This window comes from Mesoplodon mirus (genome assembly GCF_964341445.2).
Source record: "Mesoplodon mirus genome assembly, chromosome: 18".
Classification (NCBI taxonomy): Eukaryota; Metazoa; Chordata; class Mammalia; order Artiodactyla; family Ziphiidae; genus Mesoplodon; species Mesoplodon mirus.
Genome location: NC_138994.1, coordinates 7322976 through 7338974, shown reverse-complemented (window position 1 = coordinate 7338974; position 15999 = coordinate 7322976). Strand labels below are relative to the sequence as shown.

The following is a 15999-nucleotide window of genomic DNA, read 5'->3' as shown; positions in this document are numbered from 1 at the left end:
ATTGCAGATAGATATGTCTGGAGTCTGTCATCAGTGTGTCATAACATTGTTGTTTTTGTTTTGTTTTAAGGAAAATTATATATAATAGCTTCTGAGAATAAAAGACCCATTCTTTTATCAGGATTTTAAGTAATACTTTGACTTGTCTCTACTCTCCCATCTCATTCCCTGGATGTTCCTCTCAGGGCCATGAAGGAATGAAAAGCCACACATATTAGTCTCTAATTTCAGCAGACTGACCAGATGAAAGTGGTCAGACTGGTGAGCTCTGAACATGCAAGCATTGGAAGATGGTTGGTTTGATTAGTTAGCAAGAAAACGGTTCATGATGAAAAGAATAGCACCTTTTTACGGTGAAATAAAAGTATGCTTTCTATTAGTCTGAATGATTCAGATAACCTCCCCATGTAAGCTGTACATTGCTTTTTAAGATCTTACACCTGGGTAATTTTCTATACTAGCTTAACCCCTTTCTGTTCTCTTTGGCTTGTGTTATTACAATTTAACTCATGTTCTATTTGTCTAGTTTTGCATCCTGGAAGAGCAGGTGATTAAATAGTCCCTTTTCTTTTCTCCTAGTGTTCTTTTCTCCTAATGTTGCTCGTTGCTTCTGAAATTATTTAATTTTGCCCAATAAAGCAAATGGTATGCTGTCCTAATTATGAATGCAGATACTCCAAGTGCTTTACCCAAAGTAATCAGCCATTGTGTTTTCAATTACCATAAGAGAGGATAACAGTGTATTCTACACTAGCGCTATAACCATTGATTATGGGTAAATATTCTGAAAGCCTTGCTTTCAGGATCCCCAAGTTATTCTAAATCACCCACTCCCTGTTCCTTTCTTTTGTTACCCAGAGATTGAAAGATCTCAAGCAGAGAGAGTTTGCTCGAAATGTCTCTTCAAGATCCCGCAAAGATGAGAAGAAGCAAGAGAAAGCCCTACGGCGGCTCCACGAGTTGGCAGAGCAAAGAAAACAAGCTGAATGGTGAGGACATTTTCTCTCCGAGGATTCTACCAATAATTATAATCCTTAAGATTTAAGAATTATAATCCTTTTTTTAAAAATTGAGGTATAATTGACATATCCTTCAGTTTTTAATAGATCCTTCTTTCAAACTAAAAGCATATCTATACTTGGAGTAGAACATATTGATTAAGAATATGCACTCCTGAGGCCGTATCCTATGATCTTTGTGACCTTAGTTATCTGAGCTCTTTGCCTCAGTTTCCTTATCTGTAAGATGAAATGATAACAAGTTATTTCTTGTAGTTGTTGTGAGAAGTCATTAAGTTGTTAGATCAAAGTGCTTATAAAAGAGTTCCTAGCACGTAGAAGATGGTCAGTAAATCAGTAAATTATGCAACAATTATTATTCCCATTCTCCAACTTTTTTTTTCTTTTCTTTTTTTTTTTTTTTTTGACTGCCCTGCACGGCTTGTGGGATGTCAGTTCCCTGACCAGGGATTGAACCCTGGGCCACGGCAGTCAAAGCGCCAAATCTTAACCACTAGACCAGGGAATTCCCCTCCAGTATTATTCTTTTTTTTTTTTTTTTTTTTTTTGCTGTACGCGGGCCTCTCACTGCTGTGGCCTCTCCCGTTGCGGAGCACAGGCTCCGGACACACAGGCTCCGCGGCCATGGCTCGCGGGCCCAGCCGCTCCGCAGCATGTGGGATCTTCCGGGATCGGGGCACGAACCCGTGTCCCCTGCATCGGCAGGCGGACTCTCAACCACTGCGCCACCAGGGAAGCCCTCCAGTATTATTCTTATGTAGAAAAGCATATACATCACAATATTCTACTGGGGCACAGATTCAAGTGTTGTAACTGCCTTTTAAGTACTATAGAGTAGAGTTAGTACTAAACATTAAAACCTAGGAAATTCTATCCATTTATTTCTCTGCAGATTCCTGCCTTCTTGAGTGTTGGTTTTAATGTTCCTTCATGGTTCTTGATGATAAATTTGGGGCTGGTGTTTAGCCTTAGGTGGAATTTATCCCACCTAGGGCTGAATTTCCAAGCGACTAGACTTTGGGGACCCAGTCTTTGAGCATCTGAGAATTCATGAGGTATGTGCCTCAATCCGAAGGACTTACGTCCCTATGTTTGTTTTTAATGGCTGGCCAGTAACAAAGGAGGAACTGGTTACAGTGGAAGGGGAAACTGTGATTGTGGCTTTTAAAACTTTACAGCCAAGTTGGGGCCAGAGTTTCCAAGATCATAGACTTTCTGGATTTTTGTCTCTGGATCCTTTTACTTATTTAATTCTCTTGTGTTTTGGAGGAAGGAGGAAGGGAAAGAACACATATAGTGTAAGTTTTAAAACAGAATTAACCCATGAGCTCTAATGTTGAGTTAAAATGCCTATTAAACTGGTTCTGATTCCTTCTTTGGCAGCTCTTTATGTAATAAACACATTCCTCTTGGACTTCTAGCAAGGGTACCTCCTTAAAAATATATATACTACCTCAGACTTCCCTGGTGGCACAGTGGTTTAGAATCCTCCTGCCAATGCAGGGGACACGGGTTCGAGCCCTGGTCCAGGAGGATCCCACAAGCCGTGGAGCAACGAAGCCCGTGTGCCACAACTACTGAAGCCCATGTGCCACAACTACTGAGCCTGCGCTCTAGAGCCCATGAACCACAACTACTGAAGCCCGCCCACCTAGAGCCTGTGCTCCGCAACAAGAGAAGCCACCGCAGTGAGAAGCCTGCGCACCACAACGAAGAGTAGCCCCCCCTCGCCGCAACCAGAGGAAAGCCCTTGCACTGCAATGAAGACCCAATGCAGCCAAAAATAAATAAATAAATTTATTTATTTAAACAATAAAATATTAAAAAAATATATACCAGACGACTTTCTAGTTCTGGACATATTTTATTTTATTTTTATTTGTTTATTATAAATTTATTTTATTTTTGGCTGCATTGGGTCTTCATTGCTGCGCGTGGGCTTTCTCTAGTTGCGGCGAGTGGGGGCTACTCTTCATTCGGTGTGCGGGCTTCTCACTGCAGTGGCTTCTCTTGTTGCAGAGCATGGGCTCTAGGCACGCGGGCTTCAGTAGCTGTGGTGCGAGGGCTCAGTAGTTGTGGCTTGCAGGCTCTAGAGTGCAGGCTCAGTAGTTGTGGCGCACGGGCTTAGTTGTTCCGCAGCATGTGGGATCTTCCCGGACCAGGGCTGCTCGAACCATGTCCCCTGCATTGGCAGGTGGATTCTTAACCACTGCACCACCAGGGAAGCCCTGGGACATATTCTAATACGTGTTTGTCTTCAGTAGTGAATGTTTTATTATTTATTTATTTATTTTTGGCCGCGCTGTGCAGCATTAGTTCTGTTTTAGAAATAAACAGTTAAAAGATGACCAAGTAATCTCTTGGGAGAATAAAAGAAGGCTTTGACCCATCATCAGGTCTTTCATTGTCCTAGGAGTAATGCATGACCCCACAGTGTTATTGAAGTAGCGTGGCAAAGACTAAGCAAAAGGTCAAAATAAATTTTTTTAAATTCAATTTGAGGGTTTCTTTGCCATGGGATAGGTTTTGTGACACTGAGAGTATCTCTTGCTACCCAAATCTTGTGGGTTCCATCCTGCAATAACAAGAGTTCAGATAGCAAAGGGGATACCATATTATCCAAATATATTTGGTCCCTGAGTTTAGGGCAGCTAGTAGCTAGGGTTTAGATTAAAAAGACTTCATCCAAATAATTCTCTTCAGTTCTTGAGTTTGGCTTGAGAGATAGCTGTATAATCCACACACTGTAAAAATTTCAGACGTGACAGGAGTTTAAAACACTGGCTTTGAGGTTCCTTCGTGCTCCTGTTTTCAAAGCTGAGAAGGTCCTTGGTAGAATTATGATCATTGTATGGAATGCCCAGAAAGTATCACAAAACCAAAGCTAATGCTTGGGCATGGTGCCAGGAGATAGGCATAGGCTCTTAGTTTCTATAACAGACATACTAACCTAACCACAAACCATCATAGTGTAGCACAGTGGAGGTTTCTGACTGTGTTCAACTCAGGGAATAGGCACATTTTTGTTGTTGTTGTTTGTTTGTTTGTTTGCGGTACACGGGCCTCTCACTGTTGTGGCCTCTCCTGTTGCGGAGCACAGGCTCTGGACGCACAGGCTCAGCGCCCATGGGTCACGGGCCTAGCCGCTCTGCGGCATGTGGGATCTTCCCAGACCGGCGCACGAACCCGTGTCCCCTGCATCGGCAGGCGGACTCTCAACCACTGCACCACCAGGGAAGCCCTAGGCACGTTTTTAAAAATTGAAATTTGAAAGCACAGAAGAAATTGAGGGGTTTGTTTTGTTTTGTTTTGCTTTGTTTTTTAGCTGTATGAAATACAGTTGATCCTTGAACAACGTGGAGGTTAGGGGTGCCAATGACCCCCAGCCCCCACACACATTCACACATCCACACAGTCAAAAATCTGTGTATAACTTTGTAGTCAACCCTCCGTACTTCCACATCCATGGATTCAACCAACCGCAGATTGTGTGATATGTATTTATTGAAAAAAAATCTGTGCATAAATGGACCCTCGCAGTTTAAACCTGCAAACCTGTATTCAAGGGTGAACTGTGCACCCTTTGTGAATAGTTGTTCAGCCATATGTTTGATAACGTACTAATGGGTAGGATGATACAGTAAGAATTGAGAATGGATACAGGACAGGTGGGCTGTACCAGACGGTAATGATAGTGTATTTGAATTGAGAGGTAAACCTCAGTTTTTATATTTTAGACAGCTAAGGAAGAAACAGCAGTAACTGGCTATCCTTGCGAATGTCGCTTGGTAGATTAGCAGTGTGAGACTTTGTCTAACCTCACTGAGGAAGTTCCTTTTGTTAGCACAGGGCTGGGGAATGACCACCACTCAGTGTCTTTAAGATCTGCCTGTGATGAATGGTGAAGCATAGGGATTAGTATCATATAAGAAGTATGAGGGACTTCCCTGGTGGTCCAGTGGTTAAGACTCCATGCTTCCTCTGCAGTGGGTGCAGATTTGATCCCTGGTTGGGGAACTAAGATCCTACATGCTGCGTGGGGAGGCCAAAAAAAAAAAAAAGTATGAAATGTTCCCTAAACCTCTTTTTTTTGTTTTTCATTTTTCTAAACCATTGTGTAGTGCACCTGGAAGTGGTCCCATGTTCAGACCAACCACAGTGGCTGTAGATGAAGAAGGTGGAGATGATGACAAAGAAGAATCAGCGACAAACAGTGGCACAAGTGCCACTGCCACTTGTGGCCTGGGATCTGAATTCTCCACAGATAAAGGAGGCCCTTTCACTGCAGTACAAATCACTAATACCACTGGACTGGCACAGTCTCCTGGGCTAGCCTCTCAAGGCGTCAGCTTTGGCATTAAGAATAATCTGGGGACCCCATTGCAAAAATTGGGAGTGTCATTTTCCTTTGCCAAGAAGGCTCCTGTCAAACTCGAATCAATAGCATCAGTTTTCAAGGACCATGCAGAAGAAGGGACCTCTGAAGATGGAACAAAAGCTGATGAGAAGGGTACAGACCAAGGACTGCAGAAGGTGGGAGACTCCGATGGTAGCAGTAATCTCGATGGTAAAAAAGAGGATGAAGACCCTCAGGATGGAGGGTCCCTTGCCTCAACATTATCTAAGTTAAAAAGAATGAAGCGAGAAGAAGGAGCTGGGGCTACAGAGCCAGAGTATTACCACTACATCCCCCCAGCACACTGCAAAGTAAAACCTAATTTTCCTTTCCTACTCTTTATGAGAGCCAGTGAACAAATGGAAGGTGATAATAGTACACACCCAAAGAATGCCCTAGACAGCAAAAAAAGTAGTTCTCCCAAGCCTAAAGGCTGCATCAAGGTGGCAGCAAGCCAAGGAGCAGAAAAGACAGTTGGTGAAGTCTCTGAACAGCAGATGGAAAGCAGTGTGGCTGAGCCCTCAGAGCCTGAAAGCAAAGCTGAGACAAAGAAGGCCTCAGGAGGGGATGTAAGTGAGCATAGTTTAGAGAGTCAGAAGGATTCAGAGATCCAAATGTGTGAGTCTAATCCTCCTAAAGAAATCGCTCAGGCCACTCCAGCAGGGAAAGAAAGCCAGGAGGGACCCAAACATCCTACTGGTCCCTTCTTTCCAGTTTTAAGCAAAGATGAAAGCACTGCCCTCCAGTGGCCATCAGAACTATTAATTTTCACGAAGGCAGAACCCTCCATTTCTTACAGTTGTAATCCTTTGTACTTTGACTTCAAGCTTTCAAGGAACAAAGATGCCAGAACTAAAGGGACAGAAAAACCAAAGGATATAGGAGGCTCCTCAAAGGACCATCTCCAAAGCCTTGATCCTAGTGAGCCAAATAAAAGCAAAGAGGAGGGAGAGAATGTAGAACATTCTTCAGGAGGCAGAATAGATGCACCTGCTTCAGGGTCTGCCTGTAGCAGCCTGAATAAGCAGGAGCCTGGGGGTAGCCATGGGTCAGAGACAGAAGACACAGGGAGAAGCCTTCCTAGCAAGAAAGAACGATCTGGGAAGTCCCACCGACACAAAAAGAAGAAGAAACATAAAAAATCCAGCAAACACAAACGGAAACACAAGCCTGACCCAGAAGAGAAAAGCTCTAAGGCAGAGTCTGGGGAGAAGTCTAAGAAGCGCAAGAAGCGAAAACGAAAGAAGAATAAGTCATCAGCCCCAGCAGATTCTGAACGGGGGCCCAAACCAGAACCCCCTGGTAGTGGTAGCCCTGCACCACCAAGAAGACGGCGGCGAGCCCAAGATGATTCCCAGCGGAGATCCATTCCAGCTGAAGAAGGGAGCAGTGGCAGGAAGGATGAAGGTGGAGGCAGCGGCAGCTCCCAAGATCATGGTGGGAGGAAACACAGAGGTGAACCTCCAGCTTCATCCTGCCAGCAGAGAGCCAGCAGCAAACGGAGCAGCCGATCTAGCCATCGAAGTCGACCCAGCAGTGGAGATGAGGATAGTGATGATGCTTCATCACGCCGGCTGCACCAGAAGTCTCCATCCCAGTACAGTGAGGAGGAGGAGGAGGAAGAGGAGGAAGAAGAGTCGGGCAGTGAGCATTCCCGTAGCCGCTCACGCTCTGGCCGGCACCATTCCTCTCGCCGTTCCTCCCGGCGTTCTTACTCAAGTAGCTCAGATGCTTCTTCAGACCAGAGCTGCTATAGTAGACAACGCAGTTACTCTGATGACAGCTATAGTGATTATAGTGACCGATCACGAAGGCACTCCAAGCGCTCCCACGACTCTGATGACTCAGACTATACCAGTTCCAAGCACCGGTCCAAGCGGCACAAATATTCATCTTCTGATGACGACTATAGCCTCAGTTGCAGCCAGTCCCGAAGCCGATCTCGGAGTCACACTAGGGAGCGCTCAAGATCCAGGGGCCGCAGCCGCAGCAGCAGTTGTAGTCGCAGCCGGAGCAAACGGAGAAGCCGCAGCACCACAGCCCACAGCTGGCAGCGGAGTCGGAGCTATAGCCGGGACCGCAGCTGCAGCACCCGGAGCCCTTCTCAGAGATCAGGCTCCAGGAAGGGATCGTGGGGCCACGAGAGCCCTGAGGAGAGGCGTTCTGGTCGTCGAGACTTCATTCGCTCTAAAATCTACCGCTCCCAGTCTCCCCACTATTTCCGATCAGGCCGGGGAGAAGGTTCCGGGGAGAAGAAGAAAGAAGATGGCAGAGGAGATGATGGTAAAGGGATAGGCCCACCCTCCCAGAACAGCAACACTGGCCCAGGAAGAGGGTCAGAAGGTGACTGCAGCCCTGAAGACAAGAACTCTGTCACTGCCAAACTGCTCCTGGAGAAGATCCAGTCAAGGAAAGTGGAGAGGAAACCCAGTGTGAGTGAGGAGGTGCTGGCCACCCCTAATAAAGCCGGGCTCAAGCTCAAGGACCCTCCACAAGGTTATTTTGGGCCCAAGCTCCCCCCTTCTCTTGGCAATAAGCCTGTCCTTCCACTGATAGGGAAGCTCCCAGCTACCCGCAAGCCCAACACCAAGAAATGTGAAGAGTCTGGCTTAGAAAGGGGGGAAGAGCAAGAGCAGTCAGAGACAGAAGAAGGGCCTCCAGGGAATAGTGATGCCCCATTTGGACATCAGTTCTCCTCAGAGGAAACAGCTGGCCCCTTATCAGACCCACCCCCAGAAGAGCCAAAGTCTGAAGAAGCTACTGCTGATCACCCTGTGGCTCCGTTAGGCACCCCAGTGCACTCTGACTGCTATCCTGGGGACCCATCCATCTCCCATAACTACCTCCCTGACCCCAGTGATGGGGACACCCTCGAGTCCCTGGATAGTGGCAGTCAGCCAGGCCCTGTGGAATCCAGCTTGCTGCCTATAGCGTCAGACCTTGAGCACTTCCCCAGTTATGCACCTCCCAGTGGGGAGCCTAGTATTGAGTCAGCTGATGGGGTTGAGGATGCTTCCCTAGCCCCACTGGAAAGCCAGCCCATCACCTTCACTCCCGAGGAGATGGAGAAGTACAGCAAGCTCCAGCAGGCCGCACAGCAACACATCCAGCAGCAGCTTCTGGCCAAGCAAGTAAAGGCCTTTCCCGCCTCAGCTGCCCTAGCCCCAGCCACGCCAGCCTTGCAGCCCATCCACATTCAGCAGCCGGCCACAGCCTCTGCCACCTCCATCACAACTGTTCAGCATGCCATCCTACAACATCATGCCGCAGCAGCTGCTGCTGCCATTGGCATTCACCCCCACCCTCATCCCCAGCCCCTTGCCCAAGTACATCACATTCCCCAGCCCCACCTGACCCCCATTTCCTTGTCCCACCTCACTCACTCAATCATCCCTGGCCATCCTGCCACCTTTCTAGCTAGCCATCCCATCCATATCATTCCCGCCTCAGCCATCCATCCTGGGCCCTTTACCTTCCACCCTGTTCCACATGCTGCCCTCTACCCTACCCTCCTTGCCCCCCGGCCTGCTGCAGCAGCTGCCACCGCCCTCCACCTTCACCCACTACTTCACCCCATCTTCTCAGGTCAGGACCTGCAGCACCCCCCCAGCCATGGAACATGAGTTGGGGGATAGGAGCCCAGGTAGGGCCAGGGAAGGTGACCCATAAATCTTCCCTTGGGGTGTTGAGCCATTAATACCAGCAAGTAGAAGCTGGAATGGGCAGTGTCTGACAGCCAAAGAATTGAGTTTTGGCTTGCAGGGGTGGTTTTAGATTTGAGGTTTGCTTTGGGTTTACTATCAGGGATTTTCTTCCCTTTTCCCCTTTCTGTTTGTCCCTCCCTCTCCTGTGTTTCTAAGCTTGGGAACACCAGTAAGTGCTACCCACCCCTCTTTGGCAACATTTCCAAACCGTTGAGTTTAGATACTCCCCTCCTCTCTCTATTTTCTATCCTCTGCACTTGTCTATAAATTTTAAAACATTTTCTTCCTCTCTGGCTGGCGGGTTTTCCATCTGGTCCTGCCTTATCAGTGTCTTTGACCTTGGTGACCTTATTTATCCCGGGTGAAGTGGAAAGGGAGTCTGACCTGGAACCAGGTGCCACTCAGGCTGTCATTCGATCCACTTCCCACACAAACAGCCACACATTTGGCACTGTTGTCCTCGTGTCCCTCATCCCAGAAGAGACATCTGCATATCCCAGAAAAGAAGATCCTATCATGAATAGAAGCTATACGGAACAGAGAGTCACCCATGTGCTTCCCCAGAGAGGAGCTCCTGTGTCTGAAGGGTGTATTTTCTTCTGTCATGTTGATGTTTCCTTCTTAATTTATAGGATTTTTTAATGTAAAAAATTGCACTGAACTCTATAAACGTAAATGCTGCTTTTTGTAGCTCATATAAAAAAGGTTCCATATTTGTAGTATACTGCAATAATATTTTTTACATCCAGCTCTTTAAGTGATCCTTGTTCTGGTGGCTTTGTGTAAATATGTTTGCCCTAGTTGAATTAAGAAACTTTAAAGGTTATAAAATGAAAACAAAAAAATAAAGTATTTGTTTTCTGCTAGATGCAAAAATGACTAAGCATGTATATTTTATCAAGCTCATGTATTTTTTGAAATTATGAACTATAAAATTGTTAAAACAGAAAGAGGAACATTGTTTAACATTCTTTGCAGAGACAAAATTTGCAGTAAGTGGTGCCCCCAGCACTAGAATTTTTGAACTAATGGGCAGCAGTCAGCTGGGGGTGCCAGAGGGATACTCAGTTACGACAGAGTCTCCCTTACTTGCTTTGCTGTTTTATACAGAGAAACAGGTGTACCCCACAGAGGAGGAGAGAGATTCAAGAGCTTTATTCTCTGGAAGCAGTGAGATTCAGTATGATTGTCCTGGGGGATTCCTGGGTTTCAGGGGTGCCTGTCCCAGGCAGTCCATTTGCCTTCCTAGTACTTAGCCCCCTCTGACAAAATTTTTTAATGTGCCTTTTGGGATGGCTAGAAACTGAAGTAGAAGTAGACTGGAGGATGATAGAGTTGGGACAGTTTTTCCTCCTCCACTTACTGGGAGGTGAGCACATTTATAGATTCTGCAGATTGTTTTGCTTCATAGTTTCCATGCCTTCTACCCAGCTTAGTTTAAGCAGTAAAGATACCTTTTTTCTTTTCTCCCATGACACTTACCAGGGAAAGTACCACCTCAATTCCTCTTCCTCCTCTTCTTGTGTTTCACCCGGCTCTCAGACCTAGTTAATACACTGACCCAAAGGTGTTTATATTTTAGGTCTCATCTTCTTTGGTGTAGTTAGTACTTCCCTGCTTGGCATATCCCTACCTATTCCTGTGGCTAGAATTGGTTGGATGGTCACCTGACAGGAAAAACAAGCCCTTCTTAGGTGGGCCAGGGCTCTGTTCTGCCTTTCTTCTTCAATTTCCAAAAGAGAAAGGCTTTGAGTTTATGACAAGCAAGTGCTGGGCAAACAAGACTCTTGACTGAGCCTTCTGCCTGTTCAGTGCTCCTCATCTGATTCAGAAGCATCGCTTTTTTGATAACTAGCACTGGAAAATGAAATCATCTGTTTGAAGTGAAGGGACTCATTTTTCTTTGCTTTCAGCCCATGTAAATATTTAAATAATACAGTATTAACATTTTTGTGCTGCTTCCCATTAGCTTGTAGATTGAGCCATACTCTGGCTGCCTCTCTGCCTTCCTGGAGGCAGTTTCCTTTAATTTACAGAATAGTGATTTTAAAACTAAAAAAGAAAAAAAAAAAAAGAAGTAACCTATCCTTACTTACAAGCATAACAGATTGTATTTAACTTTATCACATATGATAGAGATATATATGCTGTAAAATTAGGGAAAGGAACTTTCTAATAAACCAATGATTTGTGGAAACTTAGAGTCTGTCGTGATTGCTGCCCCATCCACTCAAGCGGGGAAGGGATGGAGGGAGTTACGGTTTACAAATAACATCTTGTTTGAAGTGATCATAGATTCTTATGAACCATATGTTTAGACTGTGCTTCTCAAAGCTCAGCCTGCCCAAGTAGAGGGGAAAGCTTATGCTGTGGGAGGAAGTAATGGTTAAGTTTCTCTCAGTCTTATGTAGGTGTCTTGGAATGTGCACCTCCTTTCCACCCTTCCCCAGATTCTTTTTTTTTTTTTTTTTGCCTTGCTGAGCGGCACGCGGAGTCTTAGTTCCCGGACCGAGGATTGAACCCGTGCCCCCTGCAGTGGCAGCGAGGAGTCATAACCACTGGACCACCAGGGAAGTCCCCCAGATTCTCTTCTATTTCTATCCTTTTGCTCATTTTAGATGTACAATCTGTGTGTAGTAGAATGTATGGCAAATAGGTGCTCACTAAATGTGTTTGGAATTTCTAGCTTTGATTTTTAGGATTTTGGATGGAATTCAGGGCAATGAGATGAGTCACCTGCCTGGCCTTTGCCCTCCAGATGGAGTTTTGTATACCAGAACCAGTCCTGAATTATTCTCCTCAACTGTTTAATACCACTACAGTGCTTGAGAGCTACCTGGTAAAAGGAAGTATGTCCTAATTGTTACTGAGCAGATAAAAGCCTCTGTCTACTCTTCTGTATGGAAAAGTCTCAAAAGACAGGGAAAGTTCAGCATCAAAAGCTAACCATAGATCTGTAGTGATAAATTAGTTTCCTCTCTTCCTCATCCTTTCAGGAAGGAACAGTACACGGTCTATTTCTTTCCTACTCTCATACAGCTGTGTTCTCCCCTTGACAAAAGAGAAGCTATTCAACTTGAACCTTGGGTTGGATGCTCAGATCTACTTCTCTAAAATAGAAAAATCCCTGCCCCAAAATAAAAGATGAAAATGAAAAGTGGGAATTCCCGGGAGGTCTAGTGTTTAGGACTCGGCGCTTTCACTGTGGTGGCCCAGGTTCAGTCCCTGGTCAGGGAACTAAAATCCCGCAAGCCACGTGGCACGGCCAAAATAAAGAAAATAAAAAGTGATCTTGTGAGCAGGCAAGGTGTCAGCGAAAGATGCAGACACGTGTAGAGAGTATGCTGTGTGACGGTATGTGCAGCTGCCTGATTCCAGTAGGGGTTCTTCTATCTGCCTCAGCTGCCTGGGCTTGCAACATGGAAGTACTCCCTCTTCAACACCCTCAGTGACTAATTCAGGCCTTGTGAACCCCTTTCCATTCTTGTTTGCCAGGGATACCTTCACCTCCCCCTTATCTCGTGTCTGAATTATTGCAGCATTTTCCTGGCTGGCCTCCCTGACTCTAGGATCTAAGTCCCTGTCCCATGTAAGCTTACTGGCTTTTCAGAATCAGAGTGCAGCTCATTTTGTACTCATTGCTTCCCAGTAAAATTGTAAGCTCTGAGAGGGAGGGACTGATTCTTATACTTCCTTTTTTCCCTTAATCCCTTAGAGTGTTTTATATAGAGTTGAACACAAACATTTTGATTATGTGTTCAAGAAAGATAAAAGCAAAGTAAAATACCATTAGTGACAGGATTATGCATCAGGATTTAGCAAGGAAACATCAAAGATGAAGATTTTTCTGTATATCCTCCACACTGCCAAGCTCAGTGCCAGGCACATAATAGAAGTTCAATAATTTTTGACTTTATGAAGCCATAGCGTTCATTGAGAAAATTCTAGGACTCAGGCTGATGGAAAGTGACAGCAATGTGTCAGCACTCCTCTGCCTACTATCAACCCAGCTCTGACCCCAAAGGAACACCCAACAAGGAATAGAATCTTTATTAAATACCAAACTCTCCCTTCCCAAATCTGATCCTACCTGTTTCCAATTTCAGGTAATGATACTACTGTCCTACCAGCCAGCCACCAAAGCTTTGAATCACTTTTGACACCTCCCTACTACACAAAGGAGAGAGCAGAGATTACACATCCAGTTACATCAGTAACTGGATGTGTAATCTCTGCTCTCTCCTTTGTTCCTGCCACCAGTACCCTGGTTCAGGCCTCATCACCTTTAACTGAGAGGATGGTAGATGCCACCTATCTGATCTTCCCACTAAGTCCTGCCTTTTCCAGTTCCTTCTATCCATAGGCAGCTACTGTAATCCAGACTGGTGCACAATTGACCATGTATCTTATTCCCTGACTTCAAAAGTCTTTATGATTCTCCATCTCCTATGTATTAAAGTTCAAATTCCTTAAGATATTCAAGGACCTCCGGTGATTAGACCCCAGCCTTCCATTCCACTCTCATGCCCCAGTCCTCCCCTTTAGACACCCGATGTTGACTACTTGCCTTTCTCTATAACTAACCTCTATGTCCTTCTGCTGCTCTCTTTGCTTATGTTATTTCCTATGTCTAAAACCCCCTTCATTTTCTTATTTCTTTATTGGCTGAGTTGGGTCTTAGTTGCGACACTCCGGATCTTTCCTTGCGTCACTCGGGCTTCTCTCTAGCTGTGGTGTGTGGGCTCCAGAGCGTGTGGACTCTGTAGTTGTGGCCCACGTGGGCTCAGTAGTTGCGGCACTTGGGCTTAGTTGCCCCGCAGCATGTAGGATCTTAGTTCCCCAAGCAGGGATTGAGCCGGCGTCCCCTGCATTGCAAGACGGATTCTTAACCACTGGACCACCAGGGAAGTCCCCCTCTTCATTCTCTGACAAAAGGCAACGTAGTGCAATGGTTAAGAACATGAATTCAGGCACGAATGTCTTTGACTCCTAGTTTTGCCACACATTGGCTGTGTAAACTTGGGCTATTTACCTAAAACTCTGTGCCACAGTTTTTGCATTTATAAAATGGGCATAATAGTACTTATTTCATAGGGTTGTTATGATGGAGCAAATAAATGACTTCAGCTAGGCATCATCTCTACCTTTTTCAAGGCATCCTTTACTATCCCTCTGCTGTAGTTATATGTGTTCATGTCTAAACTCCCTCTGGACTAAGTTTTTTAAGGATCCTTGACAGTTATCTTTGTATCTCTTACCACTCAATGCCTTGAACAGAATGAGAATTTATTTAAAATGTTAGTGAAATGTGAGTTAATTTTGGGCTACACAGTATACACCAGTAATACAATACCACTCAGATGAGGACAGTAGGAGGGTGGAAGGTAAGTATATGACTGAGTTGAGTATTATGTGCCCACCATGAGCTTGGCACTGGGAATTCAGCAGTGAAGAAGGCCCAGACTAAAGTTCAAGGAGCTCCTAACCTCGAAAGGGATAAGATTTTGTGCTGTGTGCTAAGGTGGTGAATTATGGGGGCAAGGGAGGTGCTGAAGGGATTCCAGAATGGCCCGGGTAGTTGGGCAGGGTAAGATGCTGGTTAAGTTTGATCAGAAAATATAGAGCAAAAGGAAATGTGACTGTGTTCTTTACCCCTAGCAGATCTCTTGAAGTTCCTTCCTGACAACATGCTTTTTGGGGAAGACATGAGATGCCAGTAAGACTTGGCACTCCTCCTCCTCTGAGCATCCATAGAAAATGACCTTTCTGCTCAAAATTACTTCTTTTCTTTCCATTATGTGAGCCTGCGTTTGCTTCTTCCATCCTCAGTGCCTGCTTCTATTCAGTCTGTCTGTCAGCAACGCCTACAACATGTTGGGCTCTTGGCTAGGCCCTGGGGCTGCAGAAAGGAACCTCACTCTCAAGGGATTCATGGACAAAATCCAGTGAACAGACCATGACTAAACGGTGTGATCGGTGCTGTGCCCATGTGTGTTAACCACAGAGTACCAGCCTGAGGAGTTGGGGGAGGCATCCCCTAGGCAATGACCCCACTAGAATCAAGTCTTAATGATTGGACAAAAGCTCTTGTCACCCAAGAAAGAGTGAGGCCTGCCTTCAATTGAACAGCTGGTGCAAATCTCAGAGCTTGTGAGCCAGAACACCCTGGAATGACTCCACTTTATCCCCATCTCCTTTCCCCTTCAGCCAAGATCCATTTGCCACCCCTCCCCCAGCACTGGCTGCATTGCTGTGGCCACATTAAGACTTGGCCCCAGATCGAGGATGAGTGAGGAAGCTGTTGTACCAATATGGCTGAGTGAAGCTGCCGAAGGCCCTAGAAGGAGGAAGTGGATAAGTGCCTTATCCAAAAGGATACAGCAGCCTCAGGTCTTATCAGGGGGCAGGAGCTTCCTCACTCCTTCCCCCATCTCTGACCAAGTCACAATGTGCCTCGGCAGTGCAGGCAGCTGTGTGGGGGGAGAAGGAACTATAGAACTGGGGGCTAGAGTGGAGGTGTACAGACCAGCTGGTTCATGACTGCACTATCCCAAGCAGAAGCAATGGTGGCTTAGACTAGCATGGTGGTAGTGGAAATGGGGTGAAGATTCAAGAGACATAGTTGAAAGGCAGAACCAACAGGACTTGATGATAAAATACTCTCAAGAAAAGGGAGGAGTCGACTTTCAGCCATAAGCATCCACCGCCCAGAGTGGCCTCACCCTCTTCCTGGCAATCCTAGAAACCGTATGGGTCCAGGACCTAGAGCCCTTTACTCTGCCTACTACTCAGCAAGTGGGTTTCAGTTTGATAAGAAAAGACTTCCTGTGGTGGAACTGAAAGGAAGAGGAAGGAGCTAACCCATTCCTGCCTAGGAGGT

At 45.8% G+C, this 15999-nt stretch overlaps 1 protein-coding gene across 6 annotated transcripts in view; it reads left to right on the top strand.

Moving 5' to 3' along the window:
* GPATCH8 (G-patch domain containing 8) overlaps positions 1-11196 on the top strand; it is a 104419-nt gene extending 93223 nt beyond the window's left edge. For all 6 annotated transcript variants that reach the window (XM_082605075.1, XM_082605076.1, XM_082605072.1 and 3 more), the window contains 2 exons: positions 859-989; positions 5141-11196. In XM_082605075.1, coding sequence (XP_082461201.1) covers positions 859-989; positions 5141-9038 — 4029 coding nt within the window. In that variant the 3' untranslated portion in view covers positions 9039-11196. The remainder of the gene's footprint in view (positions 1-858; positions 990-5140) is intronic.
* Positions 11197-15999: the final 4803 nt, after the last annotated feature.